General features: G+C 46.2%; 1 protein-coding gene across 47 annotated transcripts in view; it reads right to left on the bottom strand.

Moving 5' to 3' along the window:
* SORBS1 (sorbin and SH3 domain containing 1) overlaps positions 1 to 22692 on the bottom strand; it is a 279323-nt gene that overhangs the window by 7631 nt on the left and 249000 nt on the right. For 27 of the 47 annotated variants that reach the window (XM_039547972.1, XM_039547970.1, XM_039547977.1 and 24 more), the window contains 8 exons: positions 20620 to 20787; positions 18999 to 19045; positions 17641 to 17755; positions 17407 to 17532; positions 16100 to 16294; positions 13638 to 14390; positions 12097 to 12210; positions 300 to 359 (listed from right to left, as the gene is read on the bottom strand). In XM_039547972.1, the coding sequence (XP_039403906.1) occupies positions 300 to 359; positions 12097 to 12210; positions 13638 to 14390; positions 16100 to 16294; positions 17407 to 17532; positions 17641 to 17755; positions 18999 to 19045; positions 20620 to 20787 (1578 nt within the window). The remainder of the gene's footprint in view (positions 1 to 299; positions 360 to 12096; positions 12211 to 13637; positions 14391 to 16099; positions 16295 to 17406; positions 17533 to 17640; positions 17756 to 18998; positions 19046 to 20619; positions 20788 to 22692) is intronic. The other 20 variants (XM_039547999.1, XM_039548005.1, XM_039548010.1 and 17 more) reach the window with 6 other exon arrangements.

Raw genomic sequence — 22692 nt, 5'->3', positions numbered from 1 at the left:
TGCAGTTAGTCAGCAGTGGCACCATTACAATCGCTACAGTTGGAATATGAGAACACACACTCCAGTCATGCACTACTCATTTAACTCTAATCCAATACAGACAACGCAATTATACCAATTCCATGTTGACTCTGGTAGTTTTTCTAGATGCTAAATTCTATTTCTCCATTACAAATACAATGATATCTAGATTTTTTTGTGACTAAGAAAGCAGCTGGCAACTTTAAATTCTATGAAGGCGTTACTGTCTGTGATAAGAGACGCTACGACTGTGCATCTGATTGAAAGAGTGGCCTTACCACATAGCTCTTTTCAGACTCTGTGAGATCTGGTCCTGCTCTCAGTGAATGGGGAGAAGGCTGTGTGATCACCAAGCAAATTATAAGGAAGACATTTTAGCAGAAGTTACATTGGTCAGAATTAAAATTAAAAAATGATGCACAGAAAACCAAACAAAACACACAACCACCCACCGCCACTTGATTCAGACAATAGGCTTTTTAAAACAGGGGACATTGGAGAGTACAGCAATGCAATTGCATTGCAGCAGCATGTGTGCTGCAAAGGGTAATACAACGGCAAAAAAATTAAATAGGCAACTAGAGGAGGAGATGAAAAGATGAGACACAGCTAGAGACACAGATGGCAAACAGCACTGCATTGAATTCCTGTAGGGGAAAAAGACATGGACAGAAGCACAAGTGTCAGACTGTCAGACCTTTAGGCCAAAGGCCCTAATGAAAAAGGCCATTGCCATTATCTCTGGAAAGGCCCTTGGAGACATTTTGGATCAGGAAAAATGACAGCTCAGCTGCCTCCTAAAGAGTGGGCCAGATCCTCAGCTGGCGTAAACTGACGCAGCTCAGCTGAAGTCACAAGTGCGTCGCTGTCATAGGTGTGGGAACTAGTAGTGCGGGAGGTGCTGCAGCACCCCTAGTTTTTGTGCGGGGTCCTGCCTGCCACCCTGCACCCAGGGTCCCGGTGCTGCCGGCCCCACACCTGGGATCCCGACTCCCGGCTGCAGGACCTGTGCCCGGAGCTCTGTTCTTGGCCCTGTGCCCGGGGGCTCAGCTCCTGGCTGCTGCCGGCCCTGCACCCAGGGCTCTGGTCATGGCCCGCCACCTGGAAGCACATGAGGTCTCCACAGCCACTGGCCTCACACTGGAGGCTCTGCTCCTGGCCTTGCATGCAAGATCCCAGTCTTGGCCCCCTTACCCCGTCTGCATCCCCTGCCCCAGAGCTATGGCCCCGCTCCTGGCCCCAGCTCTGGGGTGTGGGGGAGGGCACGGACAGGAGTAAGGGGGGAGGTGAGGTAAAAAGTTTGGCATGGGGGCCACTGGCTTTCAGCAACCCCACTGTAAAAGATGTCCCAGAACCACTGGCTGCTGTCACTGCATGGGAGCTACACTGATTGACACTAGGTGAGGGTCTGAGCCGTCACATGAATTCTAAGAATGCAGCAGCCTTTCGGAGGGACCAGTGCTTCTGAACAGAGATGGGCCTGGCCCCAACCCCAACATCTAAACACGTCCAAGCTTTAGAGCCATTGTGAACACTGCCACTTAGATGCATCTTTTATTCAGCATTGCTCCTTCTCCACCCCCGCCACCACCTCCCCATTGGAGAGCCATTCCCATGCCCTAGGTTACTTTCAAGAAAAAGCAGTTTGTCTGGAGAGTCTCAAGGTACAAGCAACTGGATGGAACATGAAAAAAATCCCACTACAAATATTTGCATTTACATTGCAATCTTGCATTTTTTTACACACTCAAAACTCCTAAGGAAAGCAGTGGGCATACTGCCTGTGCAAGGAGTGCAGGACTTGTCCTCTGTAGGGCTATTACTCTAGTCTGCAATACAGATGGGTTGCCTAGGGTAAATTATGTTGCCACTAGCTGTGAGCTTTCAGTAAAACATTAGACCCAAATCTTTTTCCAGAGGGTCCATTTTACTCTTTCCACATATATTTTGTTCATTTCTGTGCACCCTCTGCACTGCTGAATTCTCCACAGGCTTTGGTGTGCTGGTAGCTCAGGAGAAAGGCTGCTCACAGCATTTCCAGACAGAGTGGAGGGAGGAAATAAGGAACTTAATGGATGGCAGGAGATTTCCAGCTTGAGTTTGGACACTCAAGAGACTCAGCTAGTTCAGAGGAGCATAGCGGAGCTAACTTCAGCCAGGGGGTAGCTCCCTTGAAGTTTCTGTGAACATGAGTTCCAATCTTCTGGAGGTTCCCCCACTGCTACATCAAAGACTAAAGTATCCTCTGTCAGTTCCTTCATCTTAAGGTCCCTGACCATTACACCCACCCAACCGCAATGCAGCCAGAAATCTCCTCTAGTCAATCTGGCTCTCTGGGGATTAATAATTACTCCTGGATCACTTTGCTCAGAAACTATTTGTTCTGACTTTGTATAGAAAATAGAAAGTGATTGGGATGGGCTCATGGCATTTATTGGGTAGTCTGAAATTGTTACAGGACTTTTAGAAGTCATTCCTACACAGCCACCGTCAATCCTGAAAGGCTAATAGGATGATTACAAAGTCAAAATCAGTATTTTGCAAAGGAACTCGATATAATACATCAAAGGCAAAGAAATCACAGTTAACTGAGGAGGGAAAAGCTGATTTTCATGGCTATGGAACACAGCATCTACACATAAGAATTATGGTTTGATTCAGGAAAACTCAGGGTGTCCCATCCTAATACATTCCTTGCTGGAAATGCCCCTTAAGACCATAAGATAGTAAGGCCCATGTAAATGGGCACACTTCCCATGGACTCACAGGGAGCTGCACTGGTGCATATCACACACACACACACACACACACACACACACACACACACACACACACACACACACACACACACACACACACACACACACACACACCCAGTCTCACACCAGGCACTTTCAGTATCTGCTCATTTGTCCCCACCATAGCAAAGGCCTGGTGAAATTAGTGGGCATCTGTTCCTTGACTTCAACAGGACTTGGGTCAAAAGTGGAGGTGATGGGCTGGACCTAACTCAGGATTTGCCCAGCGTGGCCCAGAGGGGTGTAGCTGGGAATAATGTGATGAGAAGGAGAAAAGGGAAATGTGGGCTGAACTGCAGGGAGAACCACTGGATTGTGGGATAATCTCCCAATGGTAGGAATGGAAACCCCAATCCTCTGGGATAGTAAAACTAGATACGCACAAGCCTGGGCAATATAGGGTAAGGAACCATCCCCAGCTGGCAGGCAGTGCGGGAGGGAAGAGAACGAGGTGACCTATGAGGCAGAGATTCCAAGGCCAGAAGGGACCTTTGTGACCATCTCATCTGGACCCCCTGAGTAACACAGGCCAGAGACCTGCTGCACATAATACCTAGAACAGAGCTCTTAGAAAAACGTCCAATCTCAAGTTTAAAATGGTCAGTGATGGAAAATCCACCATGATCCTTGGGTAATAGTTCCACTGGTTAACTACCCTCATTATTAAAAATTTGCACTTTATTTCCAGTCTGAATTTGTCTAGCTTCAACTTCCAGACATTGGATTGTGTTAGACCTTTCTCTGCTAGATGGAAAATCCCATTATTAAATATTTGTTCCCCATGTAGATACTTAGAGACTGTAATCTAGCCATTCCTTAACCTCCTCTGTGGTAAGCTAAATAAATTGAGCTCCCTGAGTCTATCATTACAAGGCATATTTTCTAATCCTTTAATCATTCTCGTGGCTCTTCTCTGAAACCTCTCGAATTCATCAACATCCGTCTTGAATTGTGGGCACCAGATCTTTTCATCTCTACTTTCTGGAGGGGCAGGGGGAGAAGGGGAATATATATATGATCACATTGCTGTCCGACAAATGACCCTGCCAGTGTGGTTTTGTATTCAAATGGTCAACATTTTTTAAAAGAAAAAAAGATTTTGTTGAACAAAAATATCAATAAATTGGGGATGGGGGGGCAGCGTTTAAATATCGCATGTACACATGGGTAGAGGGGCTTTCATTGGCACATTCAAACATTATAATTGCCCTCTAAATGAACAGACACACAAACTCAGCAGGCTGAGGTATCTGAGCATATGATGCAGGGGTCAGCAACCTTTCAGAAGTGCTGTGCCGAGTCTTCATTTAGTCACTCTAATTTAAGGTTTCGCGTGCCAGTAATACATTTTAACGTTTTTAGAAGGTTTCTTTCTATAAGTCTATAATATATAAGTAAACTATTGTTGTATGTAAAGTAAATAAGGTTTTTAAAATGTTTAAGAACTTCATTTAAAATTAATTTAAAATGCAGAGCCCCCCGGACTGGTGGCCAGGACCCGGGCAGTATGAGTGCCACTGAAAATCAGCTCGCGTGCCGCCTTTGACACACATGCCACAGGTTGCCTACCTCGGATATGATGCATAAATTTAAAGATGTAAAACAGAGGGATCCCCTGGAGAAATTAATCCACCACCTCCACTGGTGTTTAATTTAAACATAAAGCCCTATAAGTAACATACTGTACAAAACCCAACAAAGCCACAGATTTACAGTAATGCTCAGTGCTAAATCCTCACCTTAGCAAATCACTTAAACACATGCTTAATTTCCATTGACTTCAATGGCACTAAGGTGCTTTGCTGAATAGAGAGAAACTTAAGCACATTCTTAACATAAAGTGAAGTTATATGAACATTAACTATTTAGTCATATGGCCATAGCCTGCCTTGTTCCCCATGTCACAGACATGAGTAATGACACAACTTTGTAATGATACCAGAATAAATCTGCACAATTTAATAGTTCAGGCACCCCCTGATATAGGGTTTTCTTGTTAGAAAAAAGATCATGAGTGGGATTTTCCAAAGTGCTCAACACTGGCCTACCTCTTTTCCCATCGTCTTTTTGTGGGAGGATGTTTATCCATCATCCTGAAAAGTATAATGCATGGATTGAAGGTGGCCCAGTGGGCTAAACACTGTTACGTGGCCACCTTACTTTCCCATCCACACATTCATGCCCCATGTGTCCCTTAGTATGCACATTCCCTCATATGACTGATGGACAGATTTTATTTTACAATTGTTATTAGTCCCTTATAGTGGGCTTGGAAATATTAGACCCGGGACTTTATGGCTGAGCCCTGGGGGCACTCCCAGATAATTAATACATATTAATAATATGGATATGATGTATATATTTGTAGTGTATATGGGTATATATGTATGTGAGGTAAGTGGGGAAGTGGGATACCAGGAGGAAATACAAGGAGGGTGCAACAGGGGAGGCCTCCTGATTCATACTGAGAAAGTAGGGCAATCGGCTGGTTATTTTAGGTGCCTGTACACGAATACAAGAAGCCTGGGAAACAAACAGGAAGAATTGGAAGTCTTTCTTCTGGCAACTAACAGAAGTTACTAGATCACAGGCCCTGGTTCTCATGGGAGACTTCAATCACCCTGATATCTGCTGGGAGAGCAATACAGCGGTACAAAGGCAATCCAGGAAGTTTTTGGGAAGTGTAGGGGACAATTTCCTGGTGCAAGTGCTGGAGGAACCAACTATGGGCCATGTTTCTCTTGACCTGCTGTTCACAAACAGGGAAGAATTGGTAGGGGAAGTAGAAGAGGGTGGCAACCTGGGCAGCAGTGACCATGAGATGGTCGAGTTCAGGATTCTGACAAAAGGAAGAAAAGAGAGCTGCAGAATATGGACTCTGGACTTCAGAAAAGCAGACTTTGACTCCCTCAGAGAACTGATGGGCAGGATCCCTTGGGAGGCTAATATGAGGGGGAAAGGAGTGCAGGAGAGCTGGCAGTATTTTAAAGAAGCCTTATTGAGGGTGCAGAGACAAAGCATCCTGATATGCAGGAAGAATAGCAAATATGGCAGGTGACCAGATTGGCTTAACAGAGAAATCTTCGGTAAGCTTAAACACAAAAAGGAAGCTTACAAGATGTGGAAACTTGGACAGATGACTAGGGAGGAGTATAAAAATGTTGCTCGAGCATGCAGGGGTGTAATCAGGAAGGCTAAAGCATAATTGGTTGCAGCTAGCAAGGGATGTGAAGGATAACAAGAAGGGTTTCTACAAGTATGTTAGCAACAATAAGGTGGTCGGGAAAGTGAGCGACCCTTACTGAATGGGGGAGGCAACCTAATGACAGATGATATGGAAAAAGCTGAAGTACTCAATGATTTTTTTTGCCTTTGTCTTCACAGACAAGGTCAACTTCCAGTCCCAGACTGCTGCACTGGGCAGCACAGTATTGGGAGGAGGAGAACAGCCCTCAGTGGTGAAAGAACCATTTAAGGACTATTTAGAAAAGCTGGACATGCACAAGTCCATGGGGCTGGATGCAATGCATTCGAGGGTGCTGAGGGAATTGGCTGATATGATTGCAGCACAATTGGCCATTATCTTGGAAAACTCGTGGCGATCAGGGGAGGTTCCGGACAATTGGAAAAAAGCAAATATAGTGCCCATCTTTAAAAAAGGGAAGAAGAATTGGGGGAAATACGGACCAGTCAGCCTCACCTCAGTCCCTGGAAAAATCATGGAGCAGGTCCTCAAGGAATCCATTTTGAAGCACTTGGAGGAGAGGAAGGTGATCGGGAACAGTCAACATGGATTCATCAAGGGCAAGTCATGCCTGACCAACCTGACTGCCTTCCATGATGAGATAACTAGCTCTGTGGATATGGGGAAAGCGGTGGATATGATATACCTTGACTTTAGCAAAGCTTTTGATATGGTCTCCCACAGTATTCTTGCCAGCAAGTTAAAAAAAGTATGGATTGGATGAAGGGACTATAAGGTGGATAGAAAGCTGGCTAGATCATCGGGCTCAACTGGTAGTGATCTCAATGTCTAGTTGGCTGTCAGTATCAACTGGAGTGCCTCGGGGGTCAGTCCTGGGGCCGTTTTTGTTCAACATCTTCATTAATGACCTGAATGATGGGATGGATTGTACCCTCAGCAAGTTTGCGGATGACACTAAGCTGGGGGGAGAGGTAGATATACTGGAGAGTAGAGATAGGGTCCAGAGTGACTTAGACAAACTGGAGGATTGGGACAAAAGAAATCTGATGAGGTTCAACAAGGACAAGTGCAGAGACCTGCACTTAGGATGGAAGAATCCCACGCACTGCTACAGGCTGGGTACTGACTAGCTAAGCAGCAGTTCTGTAGAAAAGGACCTGGGGATTACAGTGGACAAGAAGCTGGATATGAGTCAACAGTGTGCCCTTGTTGCCAAGAAGGCTAACGGTATATTGGGCTGTATTAGTAGAAGTATTGCCAGGAGATCGAGGGAAGTGATTATTCCCTTCTATTCGGCACTTGTGAGGCTGCATATGGAGTACTGCGTCCAGTTTTGGGTCCCCCACTACAGAAAGGATGTGGACAAACTGGAGAGAGTCCAGCAGAGGGAAACGGAAATTATTAGTTTTCAGAGTAGCAGCCGTGTTAGTCTGTATCCGCAAAAAGAACAGGGTACTTGTGGCACCTTAGAGACTAACACATTTATTTGAGCATAAGCTTTCAAAATGATTAGGGGGCTGGAGCACATGATGTATGAAGAGAGGCTGAGGGAACTGGGCTTATTTAGTCTGCAGAAGAGAAGAGTGAGGGGGGATTTGATAGCAGCCTTCAACTATCTGAAGGGGGGTTCCAAGGAGGATGGAGCTAGGCTGTTCTCAGTGATGGCAGATGACAGAACAAGGAGCAATGGTCTCACGTTGAAGTGGGGGAGGTCTAGACTGGATATTAGGAAACACTATTTCACTAGGAGGGTGGTGAAGCACTGGAATGGGTTACCTAGGGAGGTGGTGGAATCTCCATCCTTAGAGGTTTTTAAGGCCCCGCTTGACAAAGTCCTGTCTGGGATCATTTAGTTGAGGTTGCTCCTGCTTTGAGCAGGGGATTGAACTAGATGACCTCCTGACCACCACCAGCAACACACTGGTGACCCACGACCGCTGATCTGATAAGTAAGCGAGCTGTCCTCTGTAGGAATCACGATCTAACGTGACAGAAAACCACCAGCTAGAGAACCCCCTTAGCCCCTCCCTGCAAATCCCCACATAGTGTAATAAGGTATGGATGTGCAATAAGGGTAACCTATAACATGAATAAACAGTACTGCACAGGGCTGGGGCGGCACACAGGGGGAACACACACACACAGGGGATTGTAATTTTATGTAGAATTTGGCCCATTTTAATGCATTGCGTTAGTACTAGAGATAGGAGTGAATCAGAACCCCAGTCCAAACAGCCCCACATGTGAGAGGGTCTGATATCTGGAACAAAACTTGGCTTTGAATTTCACAATTAGAGCGGCTCTCTAGAATGAGTTCAATTGGGATTGCAAACTGAAAACCACCCACAAACACTGAGGATGAGCAGTGTCGAAACTGAGGTCCAAACCTGGATCTGAATTCTGTAGCTCAGTTTAATTTCTGCTAAGAGCTTGTCTATATGAGGAAATATACCATCATTACTATTGGTATAACTCCCACTTGTGGACACTGATCCAGAACAACAGTGGCCTTTTTTCAGTTTTGCTTATGTCACTTTTATAATTATATCAGCATAGGAACGCTGGAACATTTCCCCACGTGGACAAGACTTAGTGCTTTTAGCATTCAGTTAAAAATAATAGAAGGCCAGATTTGGAAACCTGCCCATGAGTTGGTGCCTTCAATTCTGCTCATGCAAACAGTGTCTCCACAAGCCATTCAGGTAATGGGATATCTATTTGTACATACAAATGTGCTAACTGCACCCTAAATAACTGCCCACAAACTCAGAGGGCAGGTTGAGGCCTCTCATAATTTAATGCATAATTTTAACTTGATCCTCACAATGCTGTAGTTGTCATGGCACATGGAATAAAAATGTTGGCTTGATAACCCCTCGAAAAGGACATCAAGGTCATATTATCAGCAGGGCACAAAACCATAAATAAAACAGCATCTGTTCAGCATTTAGTCTGAAAGTGCATCTTTAGGATTATCATTTTGTGATCACGTCCTGTTCTCTCTCTCTTGCATACACATGTGCAAACACACACACACAAAAAGCTGTCCCTTGGGCATGGTGAATTGGGGCACCTGCCCCAGATCCCACGCTTTGTGGGGGACCGCGGGTGAGGAGGTGAGGTGGGAGGTGAGCAGGCGAGCGGGGGCGGGGGCAAGAGGAGGAGCCCCCCTATCAGAACCGCCCCTCCCCCCAGCGCCTACCAAGGATCAACTGTTTCTCAGCGTCAGGAGGCGCTGCTGGGGAGGAACAAGGGCGCAGCGTGCTTGGGGGAGAGGGCAGAACCGGGAGGGGAAGAGGTGGGGCGGGAAGAAGCAGGGTGGGGCTGGGGCCTTGGCAGGGCCACCCAGAGGATTCAGGGGGCCTGGGGCAAAGCAATTTCGGGGGCTCCTTCCATAAAAAAAAAGTTGCAATATTATAGAATACTATATTCTCGTGGGGGCCCCTGTGGGTCCTGGGGCCTGGGGCAAATTGCCCCACTTGCACCCCCCTCTGGGCAGCCCTGGGCCTTGGGGGAAGGGGTGCAGTGGAGGCAGGGCCTGGGCAGAGCTAGGGGGAGCACCCCTCGGCAGATAGGTGCTGAATTTCTAATGTCCCGGGTCCCGCATCCCCCTAGGGACGGCCCTGCACACACACACAGCTCCCAGTAGGGATGAGTGAATAAAATGCTAGGAGAAACACAAACCCACAAGAAAATTGCAAATTTTGATTTTTTAAAATCTGAACTAGAAACAAACCCACCCTTGGGGTCAGGTACTTGGAATCTAAATCAAAATGGTAAATTCTGGGGGATGGGACTGGGAAGGTGACTGTTTAATGAACATTTGCCCATTCAAAACCCTTGTCCCCAGGGGAAATGGGGACAGAGGTGAGCGAAGGGCAAATCGCAGGCTTAATTCCATACTTCACCCTTAGAGAGCAGTTGATGATCAGGGAAATGACTAAAAATGGCAACAGGTGTCCAGATTCATCCTCCATTAACGAATTCCAGATCAAATTTGGACACTTTGCTGGTGAAAACAACCAGCACCCCACACTAGCCTTTGCAAAGTGTGTGCTTTCTCCTTCATATATTGCCAGCCAGTGGAACTGAGCTGGAAGCATACTGATGTGTAAACAGACTAGAATACCTCTTACTCCTTTCGGGGGAATAGAAAGGAGGGGGTATCAGCTGTTCAGTGCTGACACTGAGCTGTTTATGTTACAACAGTATTGACACTGGCTCCTTTGGTAGTGTTTGTAGTGAATTTGGGTGTTAGTGGGTTCCACAGAACCAGCTGAAACACCAGGCTGGACATCAGCAGCTATGCCAAGCCAATAATCACAGAATTAGCCACCCACTGTCCTACAGATGTGAGTCAGATCCAAAACTCTGGATGCAAACACGTACAAACCCCATGCCCCTAACTTTGGGCCCCTTGAGATCTGATCCTGAAGTTTACAAGGGCCCCCTACCTTCCCAATGTGCTGAGGCAGAACTCCAGGTCCTAACAGGCCCTAACAGCTTTCGGTGTTCCCACTCCAGATCTGAACGCTGCAGCCTGAGCCCATCTTTACTGGCCCATACCAGAAAAAGGTGGTTAGTAACTTTTGGAAGCAAATAAAAAACAACTCCTGCAAAACCATCTTCTTGCTACATTACATCCCTCTTACTTAGACACGGATTACAATTTACTGGGGCCCTGGGCACAAAGAACATTTTAGCCACCCACACCAAGCCACATGGCTCCCCCCCCCACTCCTCCCCTCCCCCGCAAGGCCCTGGCCAGGCCGGAAGTGGGAGCCGGACTGTAGTAAAAGCTTCCCAGGGAGCCCGGGCCACCTACCCTGGGTGGTGCACCCTGGGGAGCAGGGACACGGACTGGGGGTTACTCTCAGGCATGCTGGCCCCCTGCCCAGGGCAGGTAGAGGGTCTGGGGCTCCCCACAGTGCACATGCGCCAGCTTCTTCTGGCCTCTGGAGGTGCTCAACCCCCTGCTCTGCCCCAGGCCCCACCCTCTTCCCCCAAGCCCCCACCCCCTCCTGCCCCTGCTCCACCACCACCCAGCTTCTTCCTGCCCAGTTCCATCCCCTCCCCGAGTGCTCCCTGTCCCCGCTCCTCCCTCTCCCCATAGTGCCTCCTGCATGCTGCGGAACAGCTGATTGCTGCGGGTGGGAGGCACTGGGAGGGAGAAGGGGCTGGCTGCTGGTGGTTGCAAAGCACCCACTAATTTTTTTCCCTCTAGCTGGAGCACCCATGGAGTCGGCACCTATGCCACAGCAGCCCGGGCTCCCTGGGCAGCTCTTAAGTGATCCACAATCTCAGCATCTCTCCTTCTCTGGCTCTGGAGGGGTTTAACACTGTGGTTCCCTTGCTTAAATCAATATCAAGGCTTCATGTCATGAGACTACACAGACATCACAAACATGGAAAAAACAATGGCCCCTACTCCAAAGAGCTCCAAACATTCTTAAAAGCCAACACAACAAGCGGGGCGGGGTATAGTGGGGTATAGCGGGGGGGAATTTGGGCACCCTATCTACCACAGCTGGGCGGGCACGGGGGAGAGGAGGAGCCAGGGGCAGGGCCAGAGTTCCGGCGCTCCTGAGGGGGCCCATAAATTGGCTGGGGTTCCTGGGCATGGGCCCCATTAGCCCATGCAGTAATCCACCACTGCTCTTACTAGTTAGGCTACTGATCCCTTCAGGGACTGACCACAGCAATTCCAGCTGAAGTTCACTGTAGCTACAGGCACTCAGGATCCGACAAGATCAAATATGTCTTAAGCTAACACTTTGGAGGAATTTAGGGCCAGATCCTCAGCTGGTGTAAATCAGCTTAGTTCCATTGACTTCAACAAAGCTACACTGACATACAGCCACTGAAGATTTCACCCACGCTGCTTACTCCCATCATTTCCACGGCGTCTGGAACTAACTTTAAATGACCCTTTAACAGGCTCACCATATTAAAGTCAGCAGATGTACTTCACCTGTGAAATCAACATATGGACAAGCAACCACATAACAAACTAATGACAATAGCATAGAAACAGCTCCGAGCCACAGAATAATTATCAGCAACAATGGTTACCTGGGGCATTCTGACCCTGCGTGTAAGTCTAGGAGGTGGTTGTATTGTGACAGCAGAGGAAGAATGTGCAGAGGAAGAGAGAAGAGCAGATGAAGAGAATGAAGTGTCTGCAGTCTTTTAAAGGAAAGAAAAGTTGGTCAGCTAAATGCATGATTTCTTATCAGAATCACTGCTATCATCTTTTGTGATAAGAGCATCCTTTATATATACACTCAAATTTGGTGCACACATTGCAAACGTAACTCCATGCAAGGGACAACACACCTTCCTAGCTTATCCGTCTTTGCTTACAACTGGACTGCATGTGCAGAATGTTAAGCATATGTAATGGCTGCTGGCAATACATAAAGATGAAAAACTATATCTTTTTGTAAATCTTAGATACAATTTTGGTGAAGACCCTGGTTAATTTCATATTAAAAAAAATATAATTTGGTAGCATGGAGCACAGTGTCAGAAGGCATTTTTCCCTCCCTTGTTTAATTCTGGCCCAGATTTTATGTTGCATCAAGATCATCTTGATACAGGAAAGGGGAAGGGAGCCAGTTCCAGGCATCTGATTCTGAAGCTGCCAAAGCCACAGCCTGGGTGTAAGCAAGAACAGCCTAGGGGGCTACTGTAACTTACTCCAGCCGGTTATGGTCTCCAAGGGACCATAAATCAGTCGAGATTTGGCAGAGCGGGGGAAGTTGGGGGTGTTGAAGCCAACTATGCCACCTCCTGCTAGCTGAGAGCTCCCCTAAGATTCCTCTATTCTTTTCACAGAGCACAGCTTGCTCTTCAGCAACAAGTGTATATATAATTTTAAATAACTGACTCACTCTTGGAAGAAAACACTACGGCTTTAATTCTTAGGTCCTTTTACCCCACTCTGGCAGTATAAAGGGGCCTTACAGTGGGTGTTAGTGACATTTACATAAAGGGACCGGTAGGGTAAATGAGAATCAGGCCCACTGAGTGTGTTACAAGAAAAGATGACTCATGTACTTTAACTAGTTGGCTGTGCAAATACACAGACCCGGGCTAGAGGTTCACCGCACCTCAGGCTTCATTAGGTTCACCCGCCTTCATTTTTATGAATGAGAACAGCATAGGTGCTCTCCCTAGCTAGGATGAAATTTATACTTCAGGGCATAAACTGATCACCAGCTAGGGTGAGGGAGGAATTCCCTGTAGTCCATTGTTTTCGAACAGAGAGGTGAATTGCATGGAGGCTGCAATATGCCTTCCTCTGACACATCTAGTAATGACCACTGATTGGGCTAGGATAGCAGACTAGACGAGGCTTTGGAATATTTGTCAAGGCAATTCCTACTTTCATGCTTATTCTCAACTAACTCTAAAGCCTTGCTGGATCCACTTCTAGGCCATTTTAGCCCCCTGCACGCTGGAGACAGTATTGCTAACAGCCACTAGCTAGCTATAGTCCATAAAGGGATAGGCAACAGCTACTGGCTCTGTGTGGCCAGCTGAGCAGTAAGGATTTGAACACACAAGTAAGCGTAGGGTTTCAGAATAGCATACACATGCAGGAGAAGTACCTTGTTTGCTCCGCTTCGAATCACTCTCAGTTCATCTTTCCTTGTGCCTCTTTTCTCAGCATTATTTCCCTGCCCAGGAGTGATTAGCTCCTGACATAATTGGCTTTCCCCAAAGGAAGCAAAGGGTCTCTTTTCTGGGCTCATATTCTTGTCTAGGTTTGATGTTTTCAAGCAACCCTCCACAGAGATCTCGGGCATGAGATTAGAGCCTTTGACTGTCTCCTTCCAACCCTCCCTCTCACTGTTTCTGCTGCCTTCTCTATTATTTCGGACCTTGGTTTGGTTGCCAATGACATCACTGAGCTCGGAGAGGAAGCTCTCGGGTCTCCCAACAACCGAGTGAAGGGTCTGACAGCTGCTCAGGTTGGGGGAAGGGCAGCCAACAAACTTTTCTTCGCTTTGCGGAGTGGAGTGACTGAAAGTGTGAGCAGAGGACGGTGGCCTGGAGGGGAAAGATGGCAGTGGCGATATAATGGACCGTGGCGTGGAGGAGCCCGAAAGGTTAAAATGGTGAAGGCTAACAGAGGGGGAGGGGCTGGCTGCAGCTGAGGGCGTGAGATAGTCGAGGGGACAGAGACAGCCTTCGGGGAGAGGAGGCAATGGAGGGGTTGTGATAGGAGTATTGCTAGGAGACACTCCCACAGTCAGGGAAATCCACTCGGCTGTGATTGCCTGCACCTCTGGAGACAGGGCATGGCATGGGAATGGCAAAGGTGGAGGAGTTGGTGTATGGAGCAGCTCAGAGCCAGGAGACTTAAAAGGAAAGAAAAGGAAAAAAAGATAGAAATAAGACATATGACAAGGAAAAGTACAAAATTCTCAAACACAAGTGAAGGCAGTGGGGAAATGAAGAGTGAGTGCAGGAAAGCAGATGACACAGCATGGAGGATAAACTCTCTCTGGGGGCTTTATGCAGACTGCGAACCCTTACTCACACTGAGTAGTACCTTGCCCCTCAGTGACTGGAGCCATGGGGCTGCTGAAGGAGCCGGCACTGCTACCAGGCAGCGAGCATCCCAGGAGTTGGCTCTCTGAGTTTAAAGCAAGTTCTAGGTTTATGAAGCTGGAACAAAGATGGGTTGAACTCTGCCCTTGTCTAGGGGTGCAGGGCTCTTGGGCATGACAGGCCTAGAACTTTCCCCGATCATTTGTGCGCACCAGCCATGCTTTGCAGGAAACAAGAATGAAAGGAAGTAAACAACTGCTTTTACTGAGAGAATTAACAAAACTGCTGAAAAAACAAAGAAAGGGTGCGTACAGGCTTCCAAACCAAGGGAAAAGCTGGCAGTAAGGTGGCGGCAGGCATGCCATGGTGACGTAGGATGTGCCAGGCCCACACACAGTGAAGCTAAGTTGAGATTCACTTTTTCAGGGAACCCCAAGAAAGCAAGCATGGTCTCCTCTTCACTCAATGGCCAGGAACAGAAATACCTGCTAATAAGAACACTAAAGGAAGACAAGGACAGAGACACTGACTGTAGCCCTGAAATTTCCAATCCTTCCCTAGTCTCTGTTGCATGCCCCAACTTCCTGACTCTCCTCCTCCAGCATTACTTACTGGAGGGTCTTCTTGTGTATGATGAACAGAACCAGCTAACACCTTTCCTTCCCTCCCTCACCCAGGGACTCAGGCCCCGCGCCTGCACATACCTCATGTATGTACTCAACTTTAAAGCAAAAATGTTTTCAGGCACAGGGTGAAGTGTATCAAAGGCTATAAAGCCTCACAGTCAGTCCTGGATCCGAGATTGCCACTACAAACAGGACAAACTGCAATCCCAACCTGCCACCAGCCGCTGTCTCTGTGGTGGATTTAATTCACCAGTTATTGGCTTCTACACCTGTTTTAAAGGCAGTTTTGCACTCCTAATGGGGCGAGACTGGCAGGCCGTAGAGACCCAAACCTTCCATTTTGCTACTGACCATGTACAGCATGAGCAATGGTAACTCGTGCCTCTGACACACTGTCCTGCCCAGCTGCCTCAGCCCTAAGCTGGAGTTGCTATGAGGAGGGATAATTTAGGCCCTGATCTAAATCCCACTGAAATCGATGGAAGGACTGCCGCTGACCCCTTTGTCTCAATGCCCTTTTAATCAAACAGGATGCCCATCACAGTGATCGTTTGACTTGCGTAGGCACCGGTCTCATCAAACGGGACCAAAGTCACTGACTTATCCCTTCAAAGGCACTGAAATTCACTCAACTTGCCATCCTTGCCAACCTAGCCAAGGTTCAATCTGTGATCAGAGATTAAATGCTTTGTGTCCTGTCCCCAGTCCTCCCAGCCACCCAGTCTTTCTGGTAAGTGAAGTGTAACCCCGTCAGCTCAGCTCTCCCTAGACAATGGGAGCGAACTGGACAGGACAGATGGTGCTGCTGTACAGTACACCCTAACCTTGGCTGGGGATTTCTTCCTACTGTTCTGTAAGGTCTAGTAACTGGCTACATCTAGCCTGGGTACCTGCGGGGAAGCCGTTGTACTGCGATTAGGGGAGTGAGACATCAGCAGCTCAGGGTAATCAACAGCATTCTTCACTAGTGGCCGCTTGAGCACGTCCACGTAAGTGACAGGGAAGATGCCTTGGCGGTTGGTACCAGAAATTTTCCCTTCGTACCAGTTCTCATCAACTCGCCGAATCACCGTGATCCTTTCGCCCTGCAGGAGAGAACCATCACACAGCACTGACGCTAATCCAGCATGTAAACTTGCAGCACAGGAGATGAGAGCCCTCGCCCCAGTTGAATTCAAGCCATCTGTGGCATGTGGCCCCACCCTTCTTGACATGGCAGCATGTTTCTGAGTTGAGCTGACTGGGGAGGTTCACCCCTCCTGAAGCTAGCTCAGGCTGTCTGCAGACTCAGGCAGGCAGCAGTCACTCTTGGGTCACATTTCACAGAGTTTCTTTGCATCCAGAATGCAAGAAACATTTTTTTTATATGAAAGCTGAGGTTCTGATCTCATTATGTGAATCCCATAGCAGAGTCCCTAAGCTCTGTCCCCAATCCTCTTCCCTTCTGTTCTGCTGACAAAACACACAAGAAAGACTTTTGAATCCTGATTATAAACTGCAAGCTCCAACCTTGAGTAAAATGAAAAAGAAAATAGAGAACATGGAATTTTAATATCAACACACATGCAATCATCTGCCACCTTTGAGATAGAGAAATGTTGCTATTTAAGGTACTTTAATAAATGCGTTTAGTTCTGCTCTGAAAAGTGACTGAAAATGGCACCTTCTTACTCCCTGTCTACATTCATTGCCTTACGTGGGCACTACAGTAACACAGATATGTGTTCACTTCTATTCACTCTTGTTATCTGGTTTGGCTCAGCAATGCTATGTGAGTACAAGGTAGCCAGTAATTCATCAACAGAAAGTTGATGTTCCAGTGCAGAGTCACATTCTGCACCTCATTTTACACCCATGCAACCCAAGTGATGGTAATGAGGCTGTGCAGGTGTCACTAAAGGCCTAATTTAGCATGCAGAATCACAGCACCAGCACTGCACCCACGCTAGTCCCTCTGGAGTGGGAATACAGCACGTGTCTGCTTTCTGGGATATAGACAGTCTCCCTGCAAAACACTCATCACAATATACTACAGCGATGGGTGCTGAATAAAACCCCCAAGGATTAGATTAAGATAATTAGATTATTCTAACATGCACAAAATGGTTGCCAATTTTAGTGGATCATCTTTGAAATGATGCACCATCTGGTTTGTTTTGATGAATGCTTTCACCTGTCACACCAATGAGGGTCCTACCTTTCTGAATGACATTTCCACTCGAGTATCCCCGTTAAAGTTAAATTTAGCCACAGCATCTCCATACTCTAAAACTTGCACCGGGGCCAGCTTTTGGGGCTGGGCTTTTTCAGCAGGCGGAAGTAGCTGAAAGAAAGAAATGAAGTCCAATGACCCGTCAGGAGCCCACAAGTGGATGGCTCTGAGGCAAAGCTGTGGCTCTGGAATGACAGCATTTCAAAAGGAAAGAGGTACCTCTATGTAGGAGCGTGGGAAGATGCCAACTCTGCCATGGTGTTCTCCTTCATACCAGTTCTGGTCAATCTGCTTGTAAATGTAAACGATGTCTCCTTTTTGCAGAGGAAGCTCCCTGTTAACAACACATTGGTTACAGCTGAACTGCATACTGTCCGCAAACAAAGCACAATGAATTTCACTGCAGAAGAGAGAGAGAGGCTGTGTATATTCATCCTGGACATCCGAAGTGCCATCCCATATACCTGCTGGGTATCTCACACTTTCCAGGGGGTCCCTATCAACCCATTTGCTGCAAGGTGGGTTTGGGAAGAAGCATATAGATCACACTCAACCCACTCATCTAGATACTACCCTGTTGTTCTTACTATGAGATGCCAAGGGTTTGCTCACTGTCTGGGTGCATTGTGGGTGTGGCTTTCCATAAAGGAGGTGTGGCCAGACATTATTGAGCATCTCCCCTTCACAAGCAGGGGAAAGGAAAGGCAAGCAAGTGTTAAAGCACTAGCCACTGGCTGCTGCTGCTGCTGGATAGGATGGGAGGAGAGAGGGCCATGCCCACTTTCCTGCTTTCGGCTGGTCATTTTGCCTGCAGACTTGTTCACTTTGCAAGGAGATAAGTGGGCCAGGACCATTCTGAGAGAGTTTAAGAGGAAGCTAATTTGCTGATAATGGAAGCACCATATACATGACGCTCCATGGCCAGCCAGCCTTTGCAACCATTATGGACTTTGCTTGGACCAGTCCAGCAGTTGGATTTGAACTTGGAAACTTCAGCAAGAAAAGCAGGAACGAAAGGACCAACTGTATCAGACTCTCAAACCTCTTCTATGGGCCAGCCAACAGCGAATGACAAAAACCCACCCTGTCCTCTCCTAACATGGATGACACAAGCTCCTCTCTCTCTTGGCCACATCAACATCAAATGTACATAGTGAGCAGGTCAAAAACACTGTTCTCTCTGCAAGCTCAGGCTGGGATCTAAGCAACCAACTGGGTTTTTCCTGCCTCTCAAAACACCACCAGTAATAAAGATACTGCAGTCAGGACACAACTGGCAGCTCCGATTACAATGGATGAAGCGGAGTTGAATCCAGCTCACCCTCCAGCAGGGGCTAGCAGGAACAAACACTTGTTTGTGTCAGTGAAGCAACAGGATTTGCCTCAAAGACATACGGGGAGAAGATACACAGGGTATACAAAGCTCCTCTACTGACTTGAAGGACTTGCTTTGAATTACTGGATCAAGAGACACTCCGGAAACATTAATCAGTCTTATTATACATCCTAAATGTCGCATGATATTCAGAAAAAGCAGATAGGGAGAGATAGAAACAACCATATCCAGATATACTCACTTTAATGTCTGTGCTTTGAAGTCAAACTTGGCTCTAGCAAGTCTCATCTAAAGATTGAAAACAACAAATTAAAACAACAATTCTGTTTTCGACCCATTAGTGAAAAGGCTATGGAAATGCTTCCCAGCCATTTCAAAGACTAGAACAAATCTGGGGGTGAAACTAGCTGATCTTAGTTCAGATATTCTGCTGCACGCTTCTTGCACCAGAGTCCAGATCCGCTCTATGGATCTGAGAGAAGAACTTATCCCTCAATAGGCCAAGTGCCACCTTCTGGTATAAATGTAACCAATGGCAAGGAAAGCCCTACAGCAGGGAGTTTAACAGCAGTAAATGTTTAAACATGTGACCATGTCAAACCTTGCTGAACCTCACAACTGCCCCAGTAACTACAATGAGTCTGTGGATTTAGGATTAAAATTCCCCTTGGATACAGGAAAAATATGCGGGCCAGCAGAAAGCAATAGGGTGATACTCACATGGCATTCACACCCCACTGAAAATCTATTGTCCACCTGCACCATGGCCCATGTACGGCTATGGTCACTGTTTCAATTGGTAGGAAAGAGACAAAGGCCAGGAGGAATTGAAGAAAAATAAGCATGTGTCTAAAACTGTCTCAAGTTAGTTATAAAGGTAAATAGGATGGGATGTGTTAAGAGCACGTCTATCGACAGCTTTTAGGGTGTGATTTTGTTGTCTGATTAAAATGGTCCTAAAATATTTTGATAATTTTTAAGCCACTATGGCAATGAAATAATAATATAAAAATAATTAGCAATTTTTAGAAATAAAATAAATATAGTTGGTGGTAATAAAATAATCATAATAACTAATATCTTGCACTCACATGGCACCTTTCATTCTGAAAGATCCCAAAGCACTTTAAAAACAACGGGTTCATTTCTGGCCTCAGTTACACCCATGTAACTGAGGGCAAAAGTTAGTCCTGCACACAGGAACCACCTCACTCGTCACTGGGGTGAAATACAGCAGCTGTTTAACAGCACACAGCAATGATACACAATGGTTTAAGGCAGGAAGTGGCATTTGGCCACCTAAACACCCCAACTCTTGTGAAAAGTGCCATGGGAGGACTTGAAAAGTATCTCCTCCTTTGTCTCTTTTAGAAGGACTAAATCATGTAATGTTCAGGAAACATGCTGGGACTTCTTCCAACTCTTTTCTAGAGCAGCACTGAGCGTCTTTCAAAAGAAGGAGAACAGCATACTCTATTTCTAACAAAAATACAGGACAGTCACATGACCAGGATCAACAAGACATGAAGTTTCTAAGCATAAGGCACAGACAAGAAGACAATGTAGCAGTCTGATGCAAGGGATGTAAAATGCCTTTGATTCACTAAAAGTAGCTGATATTTAAACGCATGCATCACAGGTGTGCACCAGCAATTCTCAGCAGGCATGCTTTAACATATACAGCTTGGTATAGAGATATCAATTAATTTACCAGGCACAAGAGCCAAAGCAATTCTAAATGAAGCCAGAATGGGAAAAAAATTAAACATTCTCTGGAGAGCAAATGTCGGCCTAAAGCGCAACATTGTGAGAGGCGAATATTGCATTGGGTCAAGCAGCAGACTGAGGTAACTATAACAGACCTCTGACCCAGATTTCCTCTTTGCTGTATCGTCTACATTTAGGAGGTCCCCAAACCGCTCATTAGTGATAAACTGATGGTGCGTTGGAATAACCCCTGTGTGCCTTCTAGCTGCAATATCAGCTTCTTCTTGCTCACGTTTAAGTCGTCTCTGGTCCTCTAAAAGTTTCTGCCATAAAATTGCATAAAATGGGCAGTAAATCATCTAGTTTAGGGCATTTGAAGACTGCCAGCAAATGTGACTTTAATAAAGAACTTCAGAGGTGCCGGCAAATAGCAGCAGCTTTAGAGAAATATACAAGATCAATTTTATCAACAACACAATGGTTTCCAGTTGATTAGCTTGGCATAGAAAATACATTTCATTACAGTGTATTTAAAGCAGATTATTTATTGGTAGTTCTCAATGAGATCATGTACAATGAAACAACTCGGCATACCAAGGACCTGATCCAAAACCAATGGACGTCAAAGGGGAGTCTTTCCACTGACTTCAATGAGCTTTAGATCAGGCCCAGATGGTCATTTAGGCACCTAATTCCCATTGACTATCAATGGAAGTTGAGTGGCTAAATGCCCTTTGTGACTTTGCAGATCTCCCCCTAGCTGCTTATGGCTCACATAACAAACATCATCTAGTAAAACAAGTAATTCTCACTAACAAAAGTATCTCTAGCTTCCCCATCCTTTGGCAGATTAGTGGAAATGAGGGCCCTTGATCCTGCATTCTATGGGCATGAGTGTCCATCCACCTGGATCTGACTGCAGAAGTGTGGTCCAAGCTTTGTGCTAACTCACCCAAGGGCCTTAAGTGCCAGTGAATGCAGATAGTTGCTATTCATTTATTTTACAATGCGAGGAGATAGCAAAAGACGTATTTCCACAGAAATTAAAAGGAGGGCTTAAAAATATTTCAAAGCAAGATGTTAAAATTATTCAAACTCAGAATGATAACATGATTCTTCAATGAAAACATATCTCCCAGTTTAAGTCACTGGCTTTTCAGAGAAGCAGAAAGGTGGCTAATTAAAATTACTAACCTCCCAGAGTGTCAACAGTTTGTATCTTTCTTCAGTATCGAATTTAGCCAGTATTTGGAAAAACTGGGTGGTTCCCTTATGATGTTAGTTTGTATATATACTGGCCAACAATTTCAAGGGGCTGGTGAATTTTGGGTGCCCAAACAGAGACATGGTAAAGAGGCCTGGTTTTCAGAGATGGACTATTCAGCACTTTCTGAAAATGAGACCCGTTTAAAATGTCTCAAATTGGGCACCTAAAATTGGGAATATCCCAAATCACTACTTGCTTTTGAAAATCTTGTCTTTACTAATTAATACTTGGCTGAAGAGACTTTGCTGACACCATGTTAGCTTATAGAAACACCATTTTGCCCTCCTGTAAAGCACACCTGCTGAATTATAACAACACAGTACATCCTCACTGTATCGCCCTTCATTATTACGAACCTTGGCCATAACGAACCCAGTCCCTGGATCCCAACTACAGTCCCAGAGCCCCAGCCCCACTATGTGGGGCTGACAGCCAACCACCTGGAGCCTCACTCCTGCAGGGGCTGACTGCCTGGAGCCCTGACACCCACAGCTGAAGTTGCAGATGCTACCTAAACTCACCCTCCATGACTGACTCCTAGCCTCAGGTATCATTATTAATAATAAATTAAAGTAGCGAACACTTTTATCTAAGGCCACTTCATTAACTTACCCCAGCAGTGTATCATTCATTTTGATTGTCCTTTTGCTCTAATGAACCCCTGGCTATTATGAACAAAAGGCTTGGATTCCAACAGGTTCATTAGAGCAAGGGTGTACTGTACTTCTCTCATAGATCTCAAAGTACTTTGCAAACATTAATGACCTCTCATGTAATCCTTGCATGGTTGGTAAGGATTATTATCCCCATTTACATACTGGGTAAGTTGAGGCTCAGAGAGGTCAAGAAGAGACTAGCCCACGGTCGTACAGCAAATCAGTGGCAGATGCAGTAATAGAAATCTGGAGTCCCTTATTCTAACTACTACATAACAAGAACAGGAGTACTTGTGGCACCTTAG

The sequence above is a fragment of the Mauremys reevesii genome, linkage group 7, assembly GCF_016161935.1.
Source record: "Mauremys reevesii isolate NIE-2019 linkage group 7, ASM1616193v1, whole genome shotgun sequence".
Classification (NCBI taxonomy): Eukaryota; Metazoa; Chordata; order Testudines; family Geoemydidae; genus Mauremys; species Mauremys reevesii.
This window is presented reverse-complemented; position numbering and strand designations above follow the sequence as displayed.